The sequence below is a fragment of the Passer montanus genome, unplaced genomic scaffold (genome assembly GCF_014805655.1).
Source record: "Passer montanus isolate IOZ18808 unplaced genomic scaffold, ASM1480565v1 scaffold19, whole genome shotgun sequence".
Classification (NCBI taxonomy): Eukaryota; Metazoa; Chordata; class Aves; order Passeriformes; family Passeridae; genus Passer; species Passer montanus.
The window spans coordinates 1,851,058-1,867,993 of record NW_024366480.1 but is presented as its reverse complement, the minus strand read 5'-3'; the positions used below and the strand labels follow the sequence as shown (position 1 = coordinate 1,867,993).

The 16,936-nt window shown below is 40.1% G+C and overlaps 1 protein-coding gene across 1 annotated transcript in view; it reads right to left on the bottom strand.

The window, feature by feature from the left end:
• The window catches only part of LOC120500796 (neural-cadherin-like), a 57,647-nt gene that overhangs the window by 2,744 nt on the left and 37,967 nt on the right, over positions 1–16,936 (bottom strand). The window contains exons 19-32 of the mRNA XM_039706212.1: positions 15,448–15,541; positions 14,490–14,674; positions 13,688–13,920; positions 12,413–12,690; positions 10,559–10,773; positions 10,142–10,269; positions 9,179–9,306; positions 8,506–8,638; positions 8,243–8,423; positions 5,243–5,409; positions 4,321–4,585; positions 2,828–3,008; positions 1,172–1,425; positions 122–276 (exon numbers count right to left, since the gene is read on the bottom strand). Coding sequence (XP_039562146.1) covers positions 122–276; positions 1,172–1,425; positions 2,828–3,008; positions 4,321–4,585; positions 5,243–5,409; positions 8,243–8,423; positions 8,506–8,638; positions 9,179–9,306; positions 10,142–10,269; positions 10,559–10,773; positions 12,413–12,690; positions 13,688–13,920; positions 14,490–14,674; positions 15,448–15,541 — 2,597 coding nt within the window. The remainder of the gene's footprint in view (positions 1–121; positions 277–1,171; positions 1,426–2,827; positions 3,009–4,320; positions 4,586–5,242; positions 5,410–8,242; positions 8,424–8,505; positions 8,639–9,178; positions 9,307–10,141; positions 10,270–10,558; positions 10,774–12,412; positions 12,691–13,687; positions 13,921–14,489; positions 14,675–15,447; positions 15,542–16,936) is intronic.

Here is a 16,936-nt window from a genome sequence, read left to right as displayed (position 1 = left end):
GAAAAAGAAAAAGAAAAAGAAAAAGAAAAAAGCCAGTTTGAAAGTAAGTTAACTAGAATGTCTGGGAAAGGATAGTGAGGAGATGTTGGATTTGCAAAGCTGGATTGAAGCTGCATCATACCTGGTCACGTTCTCCACCTCCTTCTTCATTATAATTGAAGACATTTTCTCTAACATCCTCCCAGCTTTCACGCTCTTCAGGAATGTGGTAAATTCCTCCTTTCCGAAACCCTGAACTTCCCCACTGACTCCACACTGTGTAGGAAACCAAGAGTGCTGGAAGAAATAAAGACACATATTTGTTATATGACATATGACAAAGTATGTTGCATGATAAACAAGTAGTTATATGATTCCTGAGATATTAAATCAACTCTTAATTTGACAACTAAATTTGCAGGTAAGAAATGAGTATTATTAATATATAAACAAATAAAATTCTTGAATGTAAAGAATAATCTATGTATATTACATCATAAACTTCATTAAAAGGGTATTTTACTTACCTAAAGGAATCCATTTAAATAGAAGGCATTTTGGCCAATCTCTGGCCTTTCACCAATCCTGAGTAAATAAGATACCCAAAGTAAGTAAACCACTGTTTTAATGAAGGTTACAAGTGTAATATAATCATGGAGTCTTTGCTATTATGAGATGTCAGTGCAGTTCATCAACATGAACACAGTTTTATGGTGTTATTAATTTTTCAGCCAAAGTGCAGCTGAAAAAGGACAGACTGTGAATATCTCTCTCTGCCTACACTTTTAATGAGGCTTGCCTTTTAAGACCATGAACTTTCTAGATCTCTTCCTTCCTAATATGTGAAGAGCATATGTAGCTGTAAGTCCTACCTACTATAAATGTAAGGGCTCAGGGCAGGTGGGAGTTTCAAATGGAGGTGGCTGCACACGGAGATGCACACAAAGATGGAAAGCTCTTACTTAAGAAGGATTGAAAGTAAGTGATTCTGGAAAAGTCCTAACTTTGCTAGAACTGTCTTCAAAGCAAGTAAACTGTAACTATGTGCTGATGTCTGTCTCTTAGCTTCCTCAAATAGTGACCTTCAGAAAAGGTGAAATACTGATCACAGCACTCAAAGGTAAAGCCCACTTAATTGAGTGGAACAAGGTACAAGATTAAAAATAAGAAAAAAGGGTACATGTTCTCCTACCTAGGAAGACAAGGAGGCACATGCTGATTGCCAGAATAGAGCCAGAGCTTAATCCAACAGGTCTTCCAGCCTTCACCTGGCTAATTTCACACCATCTTCCCTTGTAACCTTCAGGGCACTGGCAGATAGTCTTGTCTTGGGATTGAGCCACGCAGGTACCCCCATTCCTACAGGTCCAGTGTCCACAAGGGGATGAGGTACAGTGTCTGAGCCCTGTAAGGGTGTCAGTCACTTCTACTTTCCCAGCTGGGCACCTGAACAACGAAAGCAGATAATATCTTATAGGCAAGAAAAGCATCTGGAGCTGTATGTCATTTTGTGCAAAGTTTGTTACTGTTTCTTTAAAGTTTAATTATTCTCAAGCAAACCACAGATCCACATTGAAAGTCTAACTTAGTGAGTAGTCTTAGGAAAACATGAACACATGTTCTGGTTTCCTGATCCAGAAGATATGCAGAAGAGCTTCACTCTTCCTTAAAAGAGGGAGCCATCACTTTCTGACTAACTCTTTTTCTACATCCATGGTCTAATCAAAGCCCCTGAAAGAAAATGGACAGCTGAGATCAATAGGAAAAGAGCTAGTGAGCACATGGTGTAAGTTTATTAAAGTTGGACCCTGAGGAGAAATATTGACCTCCTCAAAATTACTAGATGTCTTGTCTTTTACTATTGATTTCTTCTTGTGTGTAATTGGACAGGCCCTGGAGATATAGTGTGAGGTCACAGACTTTCTTTCTGCAAGCCAAAGAAAAAATTCTACAGAAAAAATGGCAGAGACTTCAGATTGTTCTTTCAGAACCAGTCTGAAGAATGGAGTATCCCCAAGCACACATTTAAAACTGTCTCACAGCCTCTTCTAGCAAAGAATCACCAGATTTCACAAGTGCCAAATTTCGTCTGAATTCCAAGAATTCAAGTGACTCCTCCTCTCAGTCCTGTGTGTATTTATGTTTGGGTTTTTTAAACAGAAATGCCTGTATTTTGATTTGCATATTTTAATAAATATTTTAATTTTTTCTTTAAATAGTGGATCTTCTCCAAGAAAGTAACTGTGTAGGATAACTGCTGTTGGGCTTTGGCTCTGGCCCTAGGGAGCCAATTTTAGAATCCAGTTTTGTGACAAACTGATTTTGAAAGTCTCATTGTTTCATAAAAATTATGACTAATTTCAACTTCTTTACAGGAAATATATGTAAATATGTATTGTATTTGTAATATACATATATACTTATAAAATATATATATTTTACATACATATATGTACATATCTATGTGTGTATACACACACACACTGTCTATATACACTATAAGTGTATATATACACTATATTGGTATTGTCATACAGAGGACAGACCAAAGCTTTTGCAATCCACCTTTTATCAAAGGACATTTAATTTTCTCACTGGCCTTCTGGTGATCTTCTCACCATGGAAAAAAGGTGGAGTAATTAGTAATTTTTCTGCATATCAGACTTGCAGAGAAAGGCAAGTCTAGTCCATGACAGGAGATGAGATGGAAAGAAGAATTTGTCCTCGGAATGGCTCTCTCTGGCCAGCAGCCACAAGGAATTTCACTGTTAGAAGCAAGTTGCCTGCTCAAAAGTGGAAAGAAAGACCTTCCCAGCCATCCCTGGATGAAAACAAAAGCTTCACATACCGGCACTCGTATTTTCTCCAAAGGTCTACACAAAGGAAGGGGCTGTAACAGGGCTGGCTGCTGCAGGCACTGGAATGGCACCCCATGGTGACCCCTTGCCGCCTCAGAATTAATCCAAACTCCGTGCTCCTGCCCTCCACGAGGAGCGGCTGACCATCCAGCTGGACATCGCGCATACAGCCTGCAACAAAGCACAGGAGCATGCACAGCAGCACGTTCAGTTAGTGACTTCCCCACCTCAGCCTTGCCCCAGCATGTAAGTGAGAGAACTTAGAGCATTGAAAGAAACTTAAAACATTGTTTAAAAATATCATTATACTCCTCAGGTTTATTTTAGGTGAGCTACAGAATGTGTGTCTATTGTGCTCTGGTCAATCTACAGATTGTCAATACTTCTCCAGGAGAGCTGCACTGTACCAATATCACAGTTCAGCAGAACAGTGCTATGAAACAGAACAACTCCACTAAATTAATCTAGATTTAAGATATAATCTTAAAAGTGGGGCTGAATAAAAAGTAACAGAATGGAAAAAGCTGTCTTCTTGCTGAATGACCATCTCAAAGTCTCAGCACTCAAACCCTGGAAATGGAGAGAGCACCACAAATTGCCTTGTAATTCTTTCTCCTCCTGCTGAAAGTTGTGTTGCCTGTTCCTTAAATCCTTCCAAGACGAAAACAGGAGTGAAGATCACACCATAAGTACACTGCTTGAGACATGAGAAATCCTGATGTAGTAAACTTAGAGCATTGAAAGAAACTTAAAACATTGTTTAAAAATATCATTATACTCCTCAGGTTTATTTTAGGTGAGCTACAGAATGTGTGTCTATTGTGCTCTGGTCAATCTACAGATTGTCAATACTTCTCCAGGAGAGCTGCACTGTACCAATATCACAGTTCAGCAGAACAGTGCTATGAAACAGAACAACTCCACTAAATTAATCTAGATTTAAGATATAATCTTAAAAGTGGGGCTGAATAAAAAGTAACAGAATGGAAAAAGCTGTCTTCTTGCTGAATGACCATCTCAAAGTCTCAGCACTCAAACCCTGGAAATGGAGAGAGCACCACAAATTGCCTTGTAATTCTTTCTCCTCCTGCTGAAAGTTGTGTTGCCTGTTCCTTAAATCCTTCCAAGACGAAAACAGGAGTGAAGATCACACCATAAGTACACTGCTTGAGGCATGAGAAATCCTGATGTGGAAGTGCCCCTGCCAGAGGGTTTGGAACAAGATGATTTTTAGGACCTCTTCCAACCCGTTCTATGATTCTATGAAAAAATTGAAGTGCTATTTTTTTTTAACATTTACAGGAAATCTCATGTCTTTACTAGAACCAGATACAATGGCACAAAGGGTTGAACATTGAATTCCCCAGTAAAGGAAGGGCATAGTAATCCATTGTTACCGGGGTTTTAGACTATCCAATACACTTGAAGATAGCCACTTTCAGGCTTTAATTCCCCCCTATTAGGAATCCATCATATCACTTACCTTGGAAATCACTCTCTGAATGACTGGGAAGGCGGTTTCCTAGCACGATGCTTGCCCAATCCATTTCAAACCATCTATTCACACCCAAGACAGAGGTGACTTCTTGATCCCCTCCACCACCGTTAACACGCAGGGTAAATTCATTGTTGTAGCGCTCCATGGTCAGAAGAACCCACTGGCCATTGTTTATACGTAATGTTCTCATTCTCAAAGAGTGATTTTTGTCCCCCAAACTGAAGTTAACACTAAAGAAACCCTCAACCACCTAAAAGAAGATGATAAAGACCTTTAATAACAGAAATACACTTCTAAATGTTATTACACAGTCCTGCCTCAAGAAATGGATGTGAGTTTTTAAAATGGAAATGGCACTCTTGTTTTTAAGTGCTTTATTCCCAGATAAAAGTTAACACAAGAAAACTTAAGGTGCAAGAATTATCAACTATTTTTTTTACAGGCCATTCTTCTAACTCACATGAACTCTTTAATCAGTCTCCTCCCTACTGATATCTACCTCTAAGTCTTCCCAGCTGACCCTCCTTTTTCAATTACAATAATTAGCCTCTCTCTGGCTAGTGTAGTTCACACAGCTTTTTTCAACAGCAATAAAAATATAGAGACAAGTTTCACAGAGAGTGAGAGATAGAAGCCAAAGGAAAAAGCAAGCAGGATAAGCAGAACAATGTTCTTCATTCACATGCATCACATGGACATTTTACAGGCAATGCAAACTAGAATTTATGCCATGAAAGAGTAATACTGAGAAGGACAACCCAAATTAGAATAGTTGCCCTCATATGGAAAATTCTTGCTCTTTATTACATGACAGAACAAGTGTCTTTAATCAGAAACTGCATGTTTTTCTCTTGCTGAGGTACTCCATGACAAATTGAGAGTGCTCAAGCAGAGCAGCTCTGCTCACCTCCAGTCGGATGTATCCGTTCCCATCCGCAGAGGCCAAGCTGAGAAGGGTGCTGTGGGAGATCCGCGTGCGCACCAGCAGCTGGATCCGCGTGCTTCGAGTGCTGAGGATGCTCCTTGGCTCATAATGGATCCAGCTGTCCCTTCCGAAAGCCCATTCTGGAAGAACTGAGCACAGCACACAAAATCAAAGGGAAAACCTCAGAAATGGCTGCTCCTTCAGATTTCTGCTCTTTGAGAATTTACTAGCTCTGAATGTCAGAGTTTTAGATCTTAAGGAATTTTGGCAATACAATGAAGCATCGTGGAAAGCAACATCTGTCCCACTTCAAAGGCAATTAAGAGAAAACCAACAAATCGAGGATTCAGAATTTAAGCAGGAAAGGGACAATTAGATATTGTCTCTTGCAGTCTGGCTGTTACAAGCTATATGTTCTACCCAATCACTCCTACACTGTGCCCAAATCACTTTGTTTTGTTTTGTTTTTTTTTTAAATCTGAAGCATATTTTCCAGTAAAGTAGCTTATGTTGATCTGAAAAATAGAAAAACCAAACAACTCCCAAAAAAAACAACCAAAGTAAAGAATCAAATATTTCCTTCAATAATTTAGTCCCGTGGTTAAAATCCCCACTGTTAGAAAATATGCACTTTACTTCCCATTTCAGTTGGCACAAGAGAAAGCCTCAGGGAAGGCACAAGATTTTTTAACTACAAAGGGAGATTAAGTTAGTGTTTACTGTTTTAACTATTTAGTTTTTACTAATAATTAAAATATTACTAAGTGTTATAAGGTTTACTATTTTAACTGGGGAAAATGTGCTGAAATTTGTTTCCCTATCCCTCTGAGGAATCCAGGGTCCAGCACAGAGTTTCATGACGTTGCACTGCACACTTCCATGGAAATCAAACACCACTAAACTACCCAGGCCCTGATGCTCTTGCAGAGAAGGCACCTAGTTCAGTCTCATTAGCTAACAGCAGTTCTAGATCTGTTTTGGGCCAGGCGTAGTAAAAATAGAAATTTCACTAAATAAAGAGATAGTTCCAGTTAGTTAACAGACAGGACAGACACTGGGTCACCAACAGCTCATCAGATGTCAGTGTCATGCAAGTAGAAATTCAAAGAGTACCCAGCTCATCCTAGGGCATTTAGTTTGGTTCCCAGGACATGAAACATCAACTGATCAAGAGACTTAATTTCTGCACTCTCTTCTCCTTTCACTGTTTGTCTTCTCTCTTTCCTTTCTTGAGGCGTGTTTTGTTTTCTCCTCTAGGTTTTTCCCCCCCACATTATTTTTTTTAACCCTGTTCTTTCTTGTTTACTGTCTCTGCAGATACAGATTCTAGCTGATGAGCAGGCATGGGTTTTCCTGGGATGCTCCAGTGACTCCTGTCCTCAGCTGTCTGCTCCTTGCTGTGAGCATGTCACAGTCATTCATAAAGCACCAGCTGCACACCAGCATTTTGTAGCCCAATATATAGAAAAAGCTGGTGCCAATCAAAGTTTTTCTGTTACATCAGGATATGACTTACAGATTTTGAACAATTACTTGATGAGTCCTTGGTTTGTCCCACAGTAATGAGGGGTAGAACCAATACAGCAGCTTGGCTTGTGAAGCAACATTTAAAAATAATGCAAAACAGAGTGGGATTTGAATCCAGGCAGATGTTTGTAAACTGGTATATCTGTCTGTAATACAAATAGCTCAACTATATTAACCAATTTTTTGGTCATTATGAACACCTTAAACAGTGAATGCTCCAGGCCTAGACCATGCCAGTTATAATTCCAGTCCTCCCCCTCATTGGACAGACAGGGCTTCCACTGAGTAATTTACTGTCACACTTTTTAAGTCTTGTGTGGCAGATGGAGAAAGAAGAGAGGGTCTGGCTGCCTGCATAGGGTATTATTGTTCTGGATACAAGAAGGAAAATTGGGTGCATTGAGCTGAAAGGATATGTGTAGTGCACCATTGTCCTGTTCATTAATTCCAACATGCTGATCCAACACTAGCTTGCAAGCACTCATTTCTAGCTGCTCTCTGCTGCTCATCCTCACCTGTAGCTCACTCAAACTACAAGACTGAGGGGGATAATTCTGTTGCAAAAAAAGCCCCCAGAGTTATGATGCACTGGTGCTCTTTACAGACTGTTCTGATCAACCACATCATTTGTACCTTGTACCTAGAGGCAGGTGAAGTCCCAAGAAACATCTGTCACTCACTTCTGATTCCTGCTTGGCTGATGAAGATTTTAAGATATAGGGGACAAAGACAACTTTAAGTGTATTTCCCCTGTACCCCGAACATAGGTGTGGGCTACTAAGAGTTAAATAATTTCTTTTCTAAGTTTTTGAATTGTGCTAAAATTTTCCAATTTCTTACAACATTGCTGAGGTTTTCATTATCCACCATAGGATGCTTTTGCTCTCTGATACATATTTCATGCCGACTTTGTACAGGATAACACATTTGTTGTTGGCAGCCTGATATTATGCCACCACATACACCCACTGCTGTGGTCTGGGGGCATTGCTCAACTTGCAATTCTTTCTAATGACAGATGCAAATGCAATTGTCACCCTTTTACAAATGGGAAATGGGGTCTGAAGATAACAAGAGAGTTATGCCCACAGGTTTCACATGTTCATTAAACTTTATTTTGTGATCAGCCTGAGCAGAGGAAAAAGCTACAAGGCAGAATATTTCCCTTTCACCACTGAGACATAAGATGGTGACAAAAAGGACAAAACACTGTCTGACCACTTCCCTACCCTGCAAAATAAAGCATAACCCTCATCTGTATCATTATATTTATTTAACAAGAGTTAGTAGGATCTTTACATCTTTGCAGATCTAAACCATTCCTAGAGCACAGCATGCTGTTGTTATTCTATTCAGTTTGAAGTCATGGCAGTATGACTTTGAACACTGGAACAGAGTGTCTGAAGCTGTTCCCACAGATCCTCACCACAAATTTCTCCCTAGAACTTGCAGTACCTTTTTCACATGCTAATCCAGCATATCCTGGGGAACAGTCACAGCGGAAGAAATCCCAGCCACCAACACATTTGCCATGGGTGCCACAGGAGGCCATCCCACCACTCTGACACATCTCATCCATAAGGACACAGCCAGGAGCACTGTTCAGGGACTCTGCAGGGTGCTCTAAATCATAGACCTGGAAAAGGTCAAAGCAAACCATCACAGCAGGTGCTTACAATTATCAGCAGTAAACCCAAAAGTGATCTTTGTGGCCCTACCTTACTGTCAACGATGACGTTGCGTATGCAGCCCACAAACCCTCTGAAGTGCCTTTGGGAGTCACGGTAAGGCAAGGTCTTCTTAACTCCACCCAGCTGCAGGGGCTGATGGCCACTGAAGAGCTTTCCCATGCTGAAGAGGAGGGAGAGAGGGAGGGAAAGGAAGAATTAGTGCCATACAAAATACAGCTTGACTGATTTCACCACCCCACTCCCACCTTTTTCTGCAGCTCTTTTGAGTAGTTGTGTTTCAATTTTTTGTTGTTGTTATTGTTTTTTGTTGGGTTTGTTTGTTTGTTGCCGGGGTCGGCTGTCAGTTGTCTCTGCCTTAGCACGGGAAAAGGTGGTTCTGGGTCCTGACCCCCATGTACAGAATCTCAAACCCCCCTGTACAACATACAAAACCCCCCTGTACAGTGCTCCAAAATTTTTCCCTTCACCTTGTGATTCCTACTTAAACTTTTGTGGCCTGTAGTTCTTCATATAAGATTAGCAATTTGCTCCATGAATTAAGATCGAATTTTCAAGTGTCTTTAGCTTCCTGCCAAGGTCTCCGAGCCCCTGCCAAGGCTTTGAGACATCCAAGGCATCCAAAAATGTTGTAGGTCCCGACAGTTTGTTGTGGGGTTTTTGTTTTGTTTTGCTATTTTGGTTTTTTTTTGTTGTTGTTTACCTTTGAGATCCCACAATCTCTCCAGAGGCTTCACAGGCAGACAGATCCATTTGGGAAACCTTCTTAGTGACACTGCCATTGTCTCTAACTGAGACATTCATACAGTTGTCAAGAATCAGCTTCACTTCCTAGAAAAAGTCATTATTTAAAACAATTATATCAAGAGATGTGCATATATTTTAATTACATGTTTTCTTTCACTTAGCAGAAGATAGAATATAACTAGCAATTACAGTGCAGGAAACTTTGTTCAAATAATAAAATACTCCACATACTAATCTAGAAAGTATTGGTTATGGCATGTAACTAAAGAGCCACACAAAAGAAAGATCTGACTCTGCCATGACCATGCCAAATCATTGGCATGGTAAAGGGAGCATAGGACATTCTTGGACTTTTCTGCAAGATCACAACACAGAGAGATAACCTAGCAGAGCAGAAGGTCTGTCAGGCTGCATCCCAAATCCTGACCCTCCCTTCAGCTTGTCTTATGTGGGAGAGAAGGGGGAGCCTAGCAGATTCCTTCAGCAGTGTTATATCAGCAAGATATTCCCTGTACACAAAAGTGCGTCTACCTCCTTTGTGCTACACATCTAAAGTCTCTTGGTGAGGCACGGCTTCTCACTCAGATAAAGTACAAATATTTCACTCAATCACATCAGGAAGCATTTAGCCCCTGGATTATCACAAGTCTGTTGTCTAAGCAGCAGGCAGGATAACTAAAGAAAGGAAATAGCATGGCCAGTTTCATAACTGTGTCAGACTTCTCCAGACCTTGTTTTGCTTCACTGCTCCAAGACTAAGAGGATGTCCAAACTAACAAACTCTTCTACCCCTGCCATTTCAGAGATGATGGAAAATTGATTGATTGAGTTCTACAGAAGGGAGGAAGGATTTGGAAGGAATAGCTAGGTACATGAGTAAATGCTTACACAGGACTGCCTGTGCCATATTTACACTTGCCTTTCCATCATTTATAATTTTAATATTGTGCCAGCGGCGATCTGCAACATTAACTTTTTGTGACAGCTGCAGGAAAAGCTCACCAGAGCCGTGGCTCACGGTCAGTGACGGGACACCACCAGAGAGTTCTGCAAAGGAAAGACTCTTATTGGATATGCAGTAACCATGTTCCCATTCAAATGAAGTTGAAATTACTATTGTAGTTAAATCTTAGTTGGAGAAGGTCTTCAGACAGCTTAAAAAAAGTCCGTCTTCTAAGAGTGACACAAATATATGAGTTAGACATACTGGCAAACTATTGTGCTTTCTCCTTATTCTCCAAAATTAACTTTCGGAGCCTCTTTAAAAATAAAAATCCCAAAGCTATGAATCAAGTAGAACAAACACATAAACACAAATACTTTATAAGGTGCTAACCTAAAGCAAGGAAGTTTTCCTGTTCTCCAGGCTGCCCTCGTGCTGCTGGTCCATGGTACAACAGGAGGCCATCAACAACTTCAGTGATAAACTCTAAGGAGATGCGGCTCTCAAAGCAAGGCTGAAGAGGAGGGAACCAGGCATAGCCGTGGCCTCTGAAGGTGTGTTTTGTCTGCTGGCAGTCTGGTCCATGAAAATTTGCAGGACATTTGCATCTATTTAATAAAAAAAAAAGCAGATATCCACCATGCAAACAGAAAATGCCAAGTTCCCTTCTGAGAACAGGACTCATTGCTTTGAACACAGGACTCCCTAGGCCATAGTACAGGTAAAGCACTAGCAAAACTTCTGTCAAAAATGTTTTGACTTGTTTGGATGAACACAATATAAATTTAGTCTATGCAAGGATATTCCACAGAATGATGGACCTGTTGTAATATATAAAGCCCATGAAAACCTCTGATATCTTCAGCATAAAAAAAGAAAAACTTGTTTTTCACAAAGTTATCAGCTTGTCTGAAGACTTTGTGATGCTGACAGGAAAAGCAAAGGAATCACAGAATCACAGAATGCCAGGTAGAATGGGCCTCAAGTATAATTTAGTCCAACTTTTCTTGGTGAAAGAATGATCTAGACAAGACGGCCTAGCATCCTGGTAATGTCCATTGTTGGGTAAATGACGTCCCAACCAACCGACCGACCAACCAACCAACCTCTCTGGGGAGATTAATACAATGGTTGATTATTCTCATTGGGAAAGAAATTCTGCTTGTGTCCAATCAGAGTCTCTGCAGGAAGGGGGTGGGAAGGTCATATCACCCAGAAAAAGTGGGGTGTGGCAGTCACAGACCTGGACCTCTTCACTCTTATTGCAAGATACTTGCTAGTTTATTTCTTTTACACTATCAAACAAGAGACTCAGAATTCTTTCCAAGTTTTTTCTCTGTAGAAAAAAGTAGCCACAGTATGATAGTAACAGAACCTCTAAGTGGGAAACCAAAGGAACAACAGAAATGGGCAGAGGGACAGGAAGGGAAATAGCTGGGCTCCTATTTCTTAGTTTCTGTTTCCTGTAGATTGCTCATACCTTTGAGAGCAGAATGATGGGGGTAGGATGTGGGAAAAGATGACACACAAAACTACTGAAAATGGAGCAAAAGCAAAGAAACCTCAGAGCTGAACAAATGATAGGTGACAGAGCCTACCTAGAGTTTCTAGGCAGCAAAATTTCCCTGTCTGATTATACCTGAGTAGCAATAAGAGCTCTAGCATGACAGGAGCTTCTGCAGCTTCAGTCTGAGTCCTGTCACCCCCACCAAGGGTGCTATGTGGGGCCAGTGTTTCTGCTTTCCTATATTGGGATAATTATTTTTAAGCAAACATGCTGGAAGCCACATTCTGGAATAGGATCAAGCTAATTCTGAGCTAGTACAGTCCTAAAATTTTTTTTCATCTTTATACTATATTATCTATGAGATCTCATTTTTAGAGAAGCAAATAAGGCAAGAAATGTGGGGAAGAGATTATTAAGTGGCGTAAGAGTTGTGATCAAAACATTTAACAGCATTAAAATGTTTAAGGCAGGCTGCACAAACGAAGACCATTTTGCAGGGTGGCATTAATGGAACTGGTGCAGCCTGGAATGTTCAAGGTTTTCCTGGAAACTATATTGAAGATAAAATAGATGTACTTGAGAACAGAGGCTCTTTTGCAAGACCTGTGTGTGAAGTATAACAAAACTTAGATTTGCTACAGTGGGAAGACATGAAGTGATGGTTCTGAAGCTTCAACTCATCCTCCTTTCAGTCTGCACTACCTGCACTGTTTTTGCACACCTTATGAAGCTTTACCAACCTGTAGCCCAAATCAGTATCCACACATGTTCCACCGTTGAGACAAGGGTTTGTCTGGTATGAGGAGCAGGAAAGATGAGGATTCTCCCGGGCAGCACAGCCACACACAGCATGACTCAGGACTGTCACAGACACCAGTGCAACATTTCCAGCTGTGGTGATGGTTGGTACGTGGTTCTGTTCATGTTTACTGATGCATCCGCTGCTGTGAGTGCAGTCTGCAGTCACACATTCATCAATGCCAGCCTGGGTGATATTTATGTCCAGAATGCTTTCCAGCTGAAGAAGAATAATTAGTTGCATTCATCTGACTTTTCCACTGAGTTCAGTAATGACAGCAATGGAAAGCCCAAGTCTTATTTATTTTCAAAACTGGTTGCTGTGCCAATTCCTTCCAATGTCTGCCTCACTCTATACAGCCAAAGGCAGCTCAGTCTGGCATCTGTTAAGGCCAAACCTTGGTGTAAGTCAATTACAACATGAATAAGCATTTCAAGGGCAAAAATACTGTCAATACTCATTAGGGACTGAGTGGATAAATTTATTATCACTAATGGTTCTGATGCATTATTTACACAGCATCTAAACTACATTTTTAATCTGAACTTCTGACTTAAAGATAGTGGGAATTGGCACTGGATAGTGAAGAAATATCTTTCCTGGCAAGAATGAGTTGGTACAGCTCTGCACCAACATGTTTCCAACAGAGCAAATAATTTAACTCTTTTCACTGGTGGTTTTGTTGGGGTTTTTTTTGCTCGAGGGAAAGGAAATTTACTACATTTTAAACACATATTTCCAACCTGGTTTTGTACTGGAGAGTGGCTCTTTTACTACTTTGCTCTTTTAAGTCTAGAACCTTGAAATGTTTGGCTGGTTTGGGAGTTTCAACTAGGGAACTAAAAATTGAAACATTAAGGCATCATGTAGAAAGGCAACAGCCAAACACATTCTTTATATAGTATTTTACAGTCTTTTCAATAGGAAAAACATGTTTACAGTCCTAAAAGCATATTGTGTTGATGCCACTTAATATGTATTTAGAGCCTGGCTTTCAGAACATTAGTATTTGAAACTTTTAGTATAATTGCAAAAGGGTTGTTTGATTTTACTGATTTAAACTCTCTATTTAAAACTATCACACATTACTCCCTCAATCATTCTAATTGTTCACATTCACTAGGCAATGGGCATTGTGTGCCCACTGTGTGCCCATTGTGTCTGAATAGACACAATAAGAAGGTGCTGTGGTTTCAAACACAGGATGGATACTTACCCAGGCTCTGGAAGCTGCTACATTGCCATTAAGTTTTTCTGCTTTATAATAAGGTGGACCATAAACTGCAAACCAAACATCAACCCCTCGGATTGGACTCGGGCTATTCAGTACACTGAAAATGTGAACATTTTCCACTTGAACTGAGATAATTTCTGAAAGCAGCTTCTTCATCTGGTGGTATTTACTTTGTTTTTCAGGGGACTGGGATATGAACTCCTCTGGTGTGATACCTGTAACAGCAGTTGAAAACTTGACACACATTTCTTGCAACTGTTGTAGCAATAAAAGAGAGGAGCATCACAGAATAAATCATAAGGTTGCAGAAAATTGACTCAACTGCAAATTCAGGAGTATTTTCATTTTTAGGCTCTGAAATTTTCTGTGCTTACTTCTGCTAAACCTGTGTGTTCTGAAACCTTTTAGACTTTTATTAATTTCCAATTTTTATTTTTCAAAATTATTTTTTATAATCAGAAACACGTAAAAGAAGATTTTACTTTTCCACAAAGATTGAATACATTTTGTGATTTGCAGGCAGACACTTGTTCAAATAAAGTTTTTCTTCTGAAATATAAGTTGCTGGTTTTTTTTAAATTTGGTATAGAAATCAGACAACTTTTCCTTGCTGTCTTTCTTCTCCATAGATGTTCCTTCACATGCAGCGTCAGAGGACCATGCAAAAATGCATTTTCAAACCCTTACCTGGAAAACTGTTAATTTTCATCCTACGTCTAAGAGAATTCTAAGTATCACAGCAGTAACATTGCAGACATAGACTGTACTTGAGCACATTGCTTACCTTTTATTCGTACAGAACCAGCATTACGGAGGGCATCATCTTTGATTTCCTTCACTGTAACCTTTACAGTGGAGATAACATCTGGCCAGACTCCATCAATGACTCTAACTCTTATGTTGTATGTTCCTGGTGGGGTTCCTTCTTTAATAGTCAGCAAACCTGAGTTATCATTAAGGATAAAGTACCTGTAATAAGAGTTAAGCCAAGGAACAAGCTATGAGAAGTTCAAAAGCTAAGTACTAATTATCATCACTGATGGATTTTCTGAACCACTTTCTATTTATCACAGAAAGCAGATATGTTCCCTCATGAAGGGACAGAGCAGAACAGAACTTTTTTACATTGTCTCCTGTTGGGTCCTAATGACTCTTCACCACTGTATCATGAAGGTTTTGTCCTGCTGCTGGGCTGTATTAACTTTATAGGAAGACTAAAGCTGCAATAGCCATAACTTTGGAAACACTGCAAACTCCTAGTGTAGATACATTCACTGAGAGTGACACGTCTGTCAAAACCTCTGAGTGGCACATGTACATCTGAGCCCCAATCACAATCCAGACACTCCCAAGTCTATACATTTAGTATAAAAAAGGTCTTGAAACCATGGTGACATGGGAACACCAAGAGCTCGGATGAAGGAATTTAGAAGTTGGTAGGTATGTTTCCTGTAGCAGCTCACTGATACCCATTGTGGGTATGACTGTGAACAGGAATTTACAATTCTGGCCCCTGAGGCAATGGGCAGCAGACTAGTTTGGCATGCAGTGTTATTTACTGCAGCCTCACACTCAGAAAGGCTTTTGGAGATCTGCACACAGAAGATTTTGTCTAACCAACAAAATGCTTTTGCACTCATGTTTTCAAAAAAAAAACCTCAGTGTAAATACTTGCTGTGATTTTGTGGGTGCTCAATTTTCCCATTAAAGTTTATGCAACTCCCATTTTTCTCTCCAAATACCTTGATGTTTTCCCTTCAAATTGGTAGATTTTGCGATCCCAGTCATCAGCATCAGGGGCACTGACCTGGCCCAGTACAGTCGTGGGGAGAATACCTGGAACAACATAGCACACGAGTGGCACAGTCAGACCTCTGACAGGTACACAAACATGTACTGGTCTGAGTACATGTGTCGTAAGCCTAAGACCTCTACAAACATAGTTGTGGTAGTTCTCGAGAGATATGCACTCTCAAGAGATAAGCATTTGTGGTTTGCAAATGCCAGATGGTGCCCTGCTTGTCACATGTTTGCTGTATGACTACATAGATTTAATTCTACAGGTGACTGTAAAGAAAAGCAATAGGAATGAAAAAAGAAAAGCCACCTCTGAGAATTTTCACTATTGTTTCTGTGTTATCCAACCAACTTACAAAGTGGTTTAGACAGGGATTGGTGTTTGGCAGGACAAACAACCAAAATGCAGACTGGGTGATAAAGGGCAAATCCAGTAGCAATTACAGCACGATAGAAATTACAGCAAGATAGAGAAGATGTCCAAAATACAGTGGCCAGGCTTATTTTGAGTAAATGGTGAGACTGGGGTGAGATGGAAAGCAGCATGTATTCTGCTTGTTTTGCATCCTCTCAGCAAAACTAACAAATGAGTATTTTCTGGATTTACAAAACTTCTGAAGAAAAGTTACTTACTTCTGAAGAAAATAGTTATCTGAATTCATAAGCTGACAGAGTAAAGAATCAAGGATGCATAAAAAGACAAAAAGGATGAATGTGGGACAAGGATGTATGACAAGGAGCAGCACAAACCCTGACAAGGGAGGAACTGAATGCAAGGAGAGAAAACTGTACCTCTCTGGCAACTGTGGCAACATTCACTGGATATTTTGCAGGAGACAGTAAACAGGATGCCCTGGTGTTTGATTCCCACAGGATATGAATGTAACATACAATGTGATAGTAGCCTTTTGATTCTGTGTCTCCTTTATATTTTAGTTAATCAAAGATCGAAGGTCTAGAATAGTCCCTCCCAGAAATTAACTGATGTACCGATGAAAGAAGCAACTAAAATGGAATTCAGGCTTAATGAAATGTTTGGTATTTAAGCTGCAGGTGGAGTTTCTCAGCAAACAGAAACAGACTTGGTTTCAATTTAACAATAAGCTGAACTGGAGTAATCACGCAACAGGCAGTACAAGGTTTCAGTACAAATAAATGTGAACAGCATCTACTCAGAAGTAGTTCCTAATGTGCCACAACAGACAATCTATTTAATGTGCTACCAAACTGTAGGACACAGAGCAGAGTAGAAGAGGAAGGAATGCCCTGAGCCAACATGGATGCAAGCATCCCAAAATATTTTTACCTGTGTGTTTTATTTTCCTGATGGGCTTATTATGCAGGGCACCAGATCACAAGAATACTACTGCCTAATTGCCAAAGCAAGAAGGGAAAGAAGGCTTCTCTGACACTGCATGCAGCCAGCATTCATAG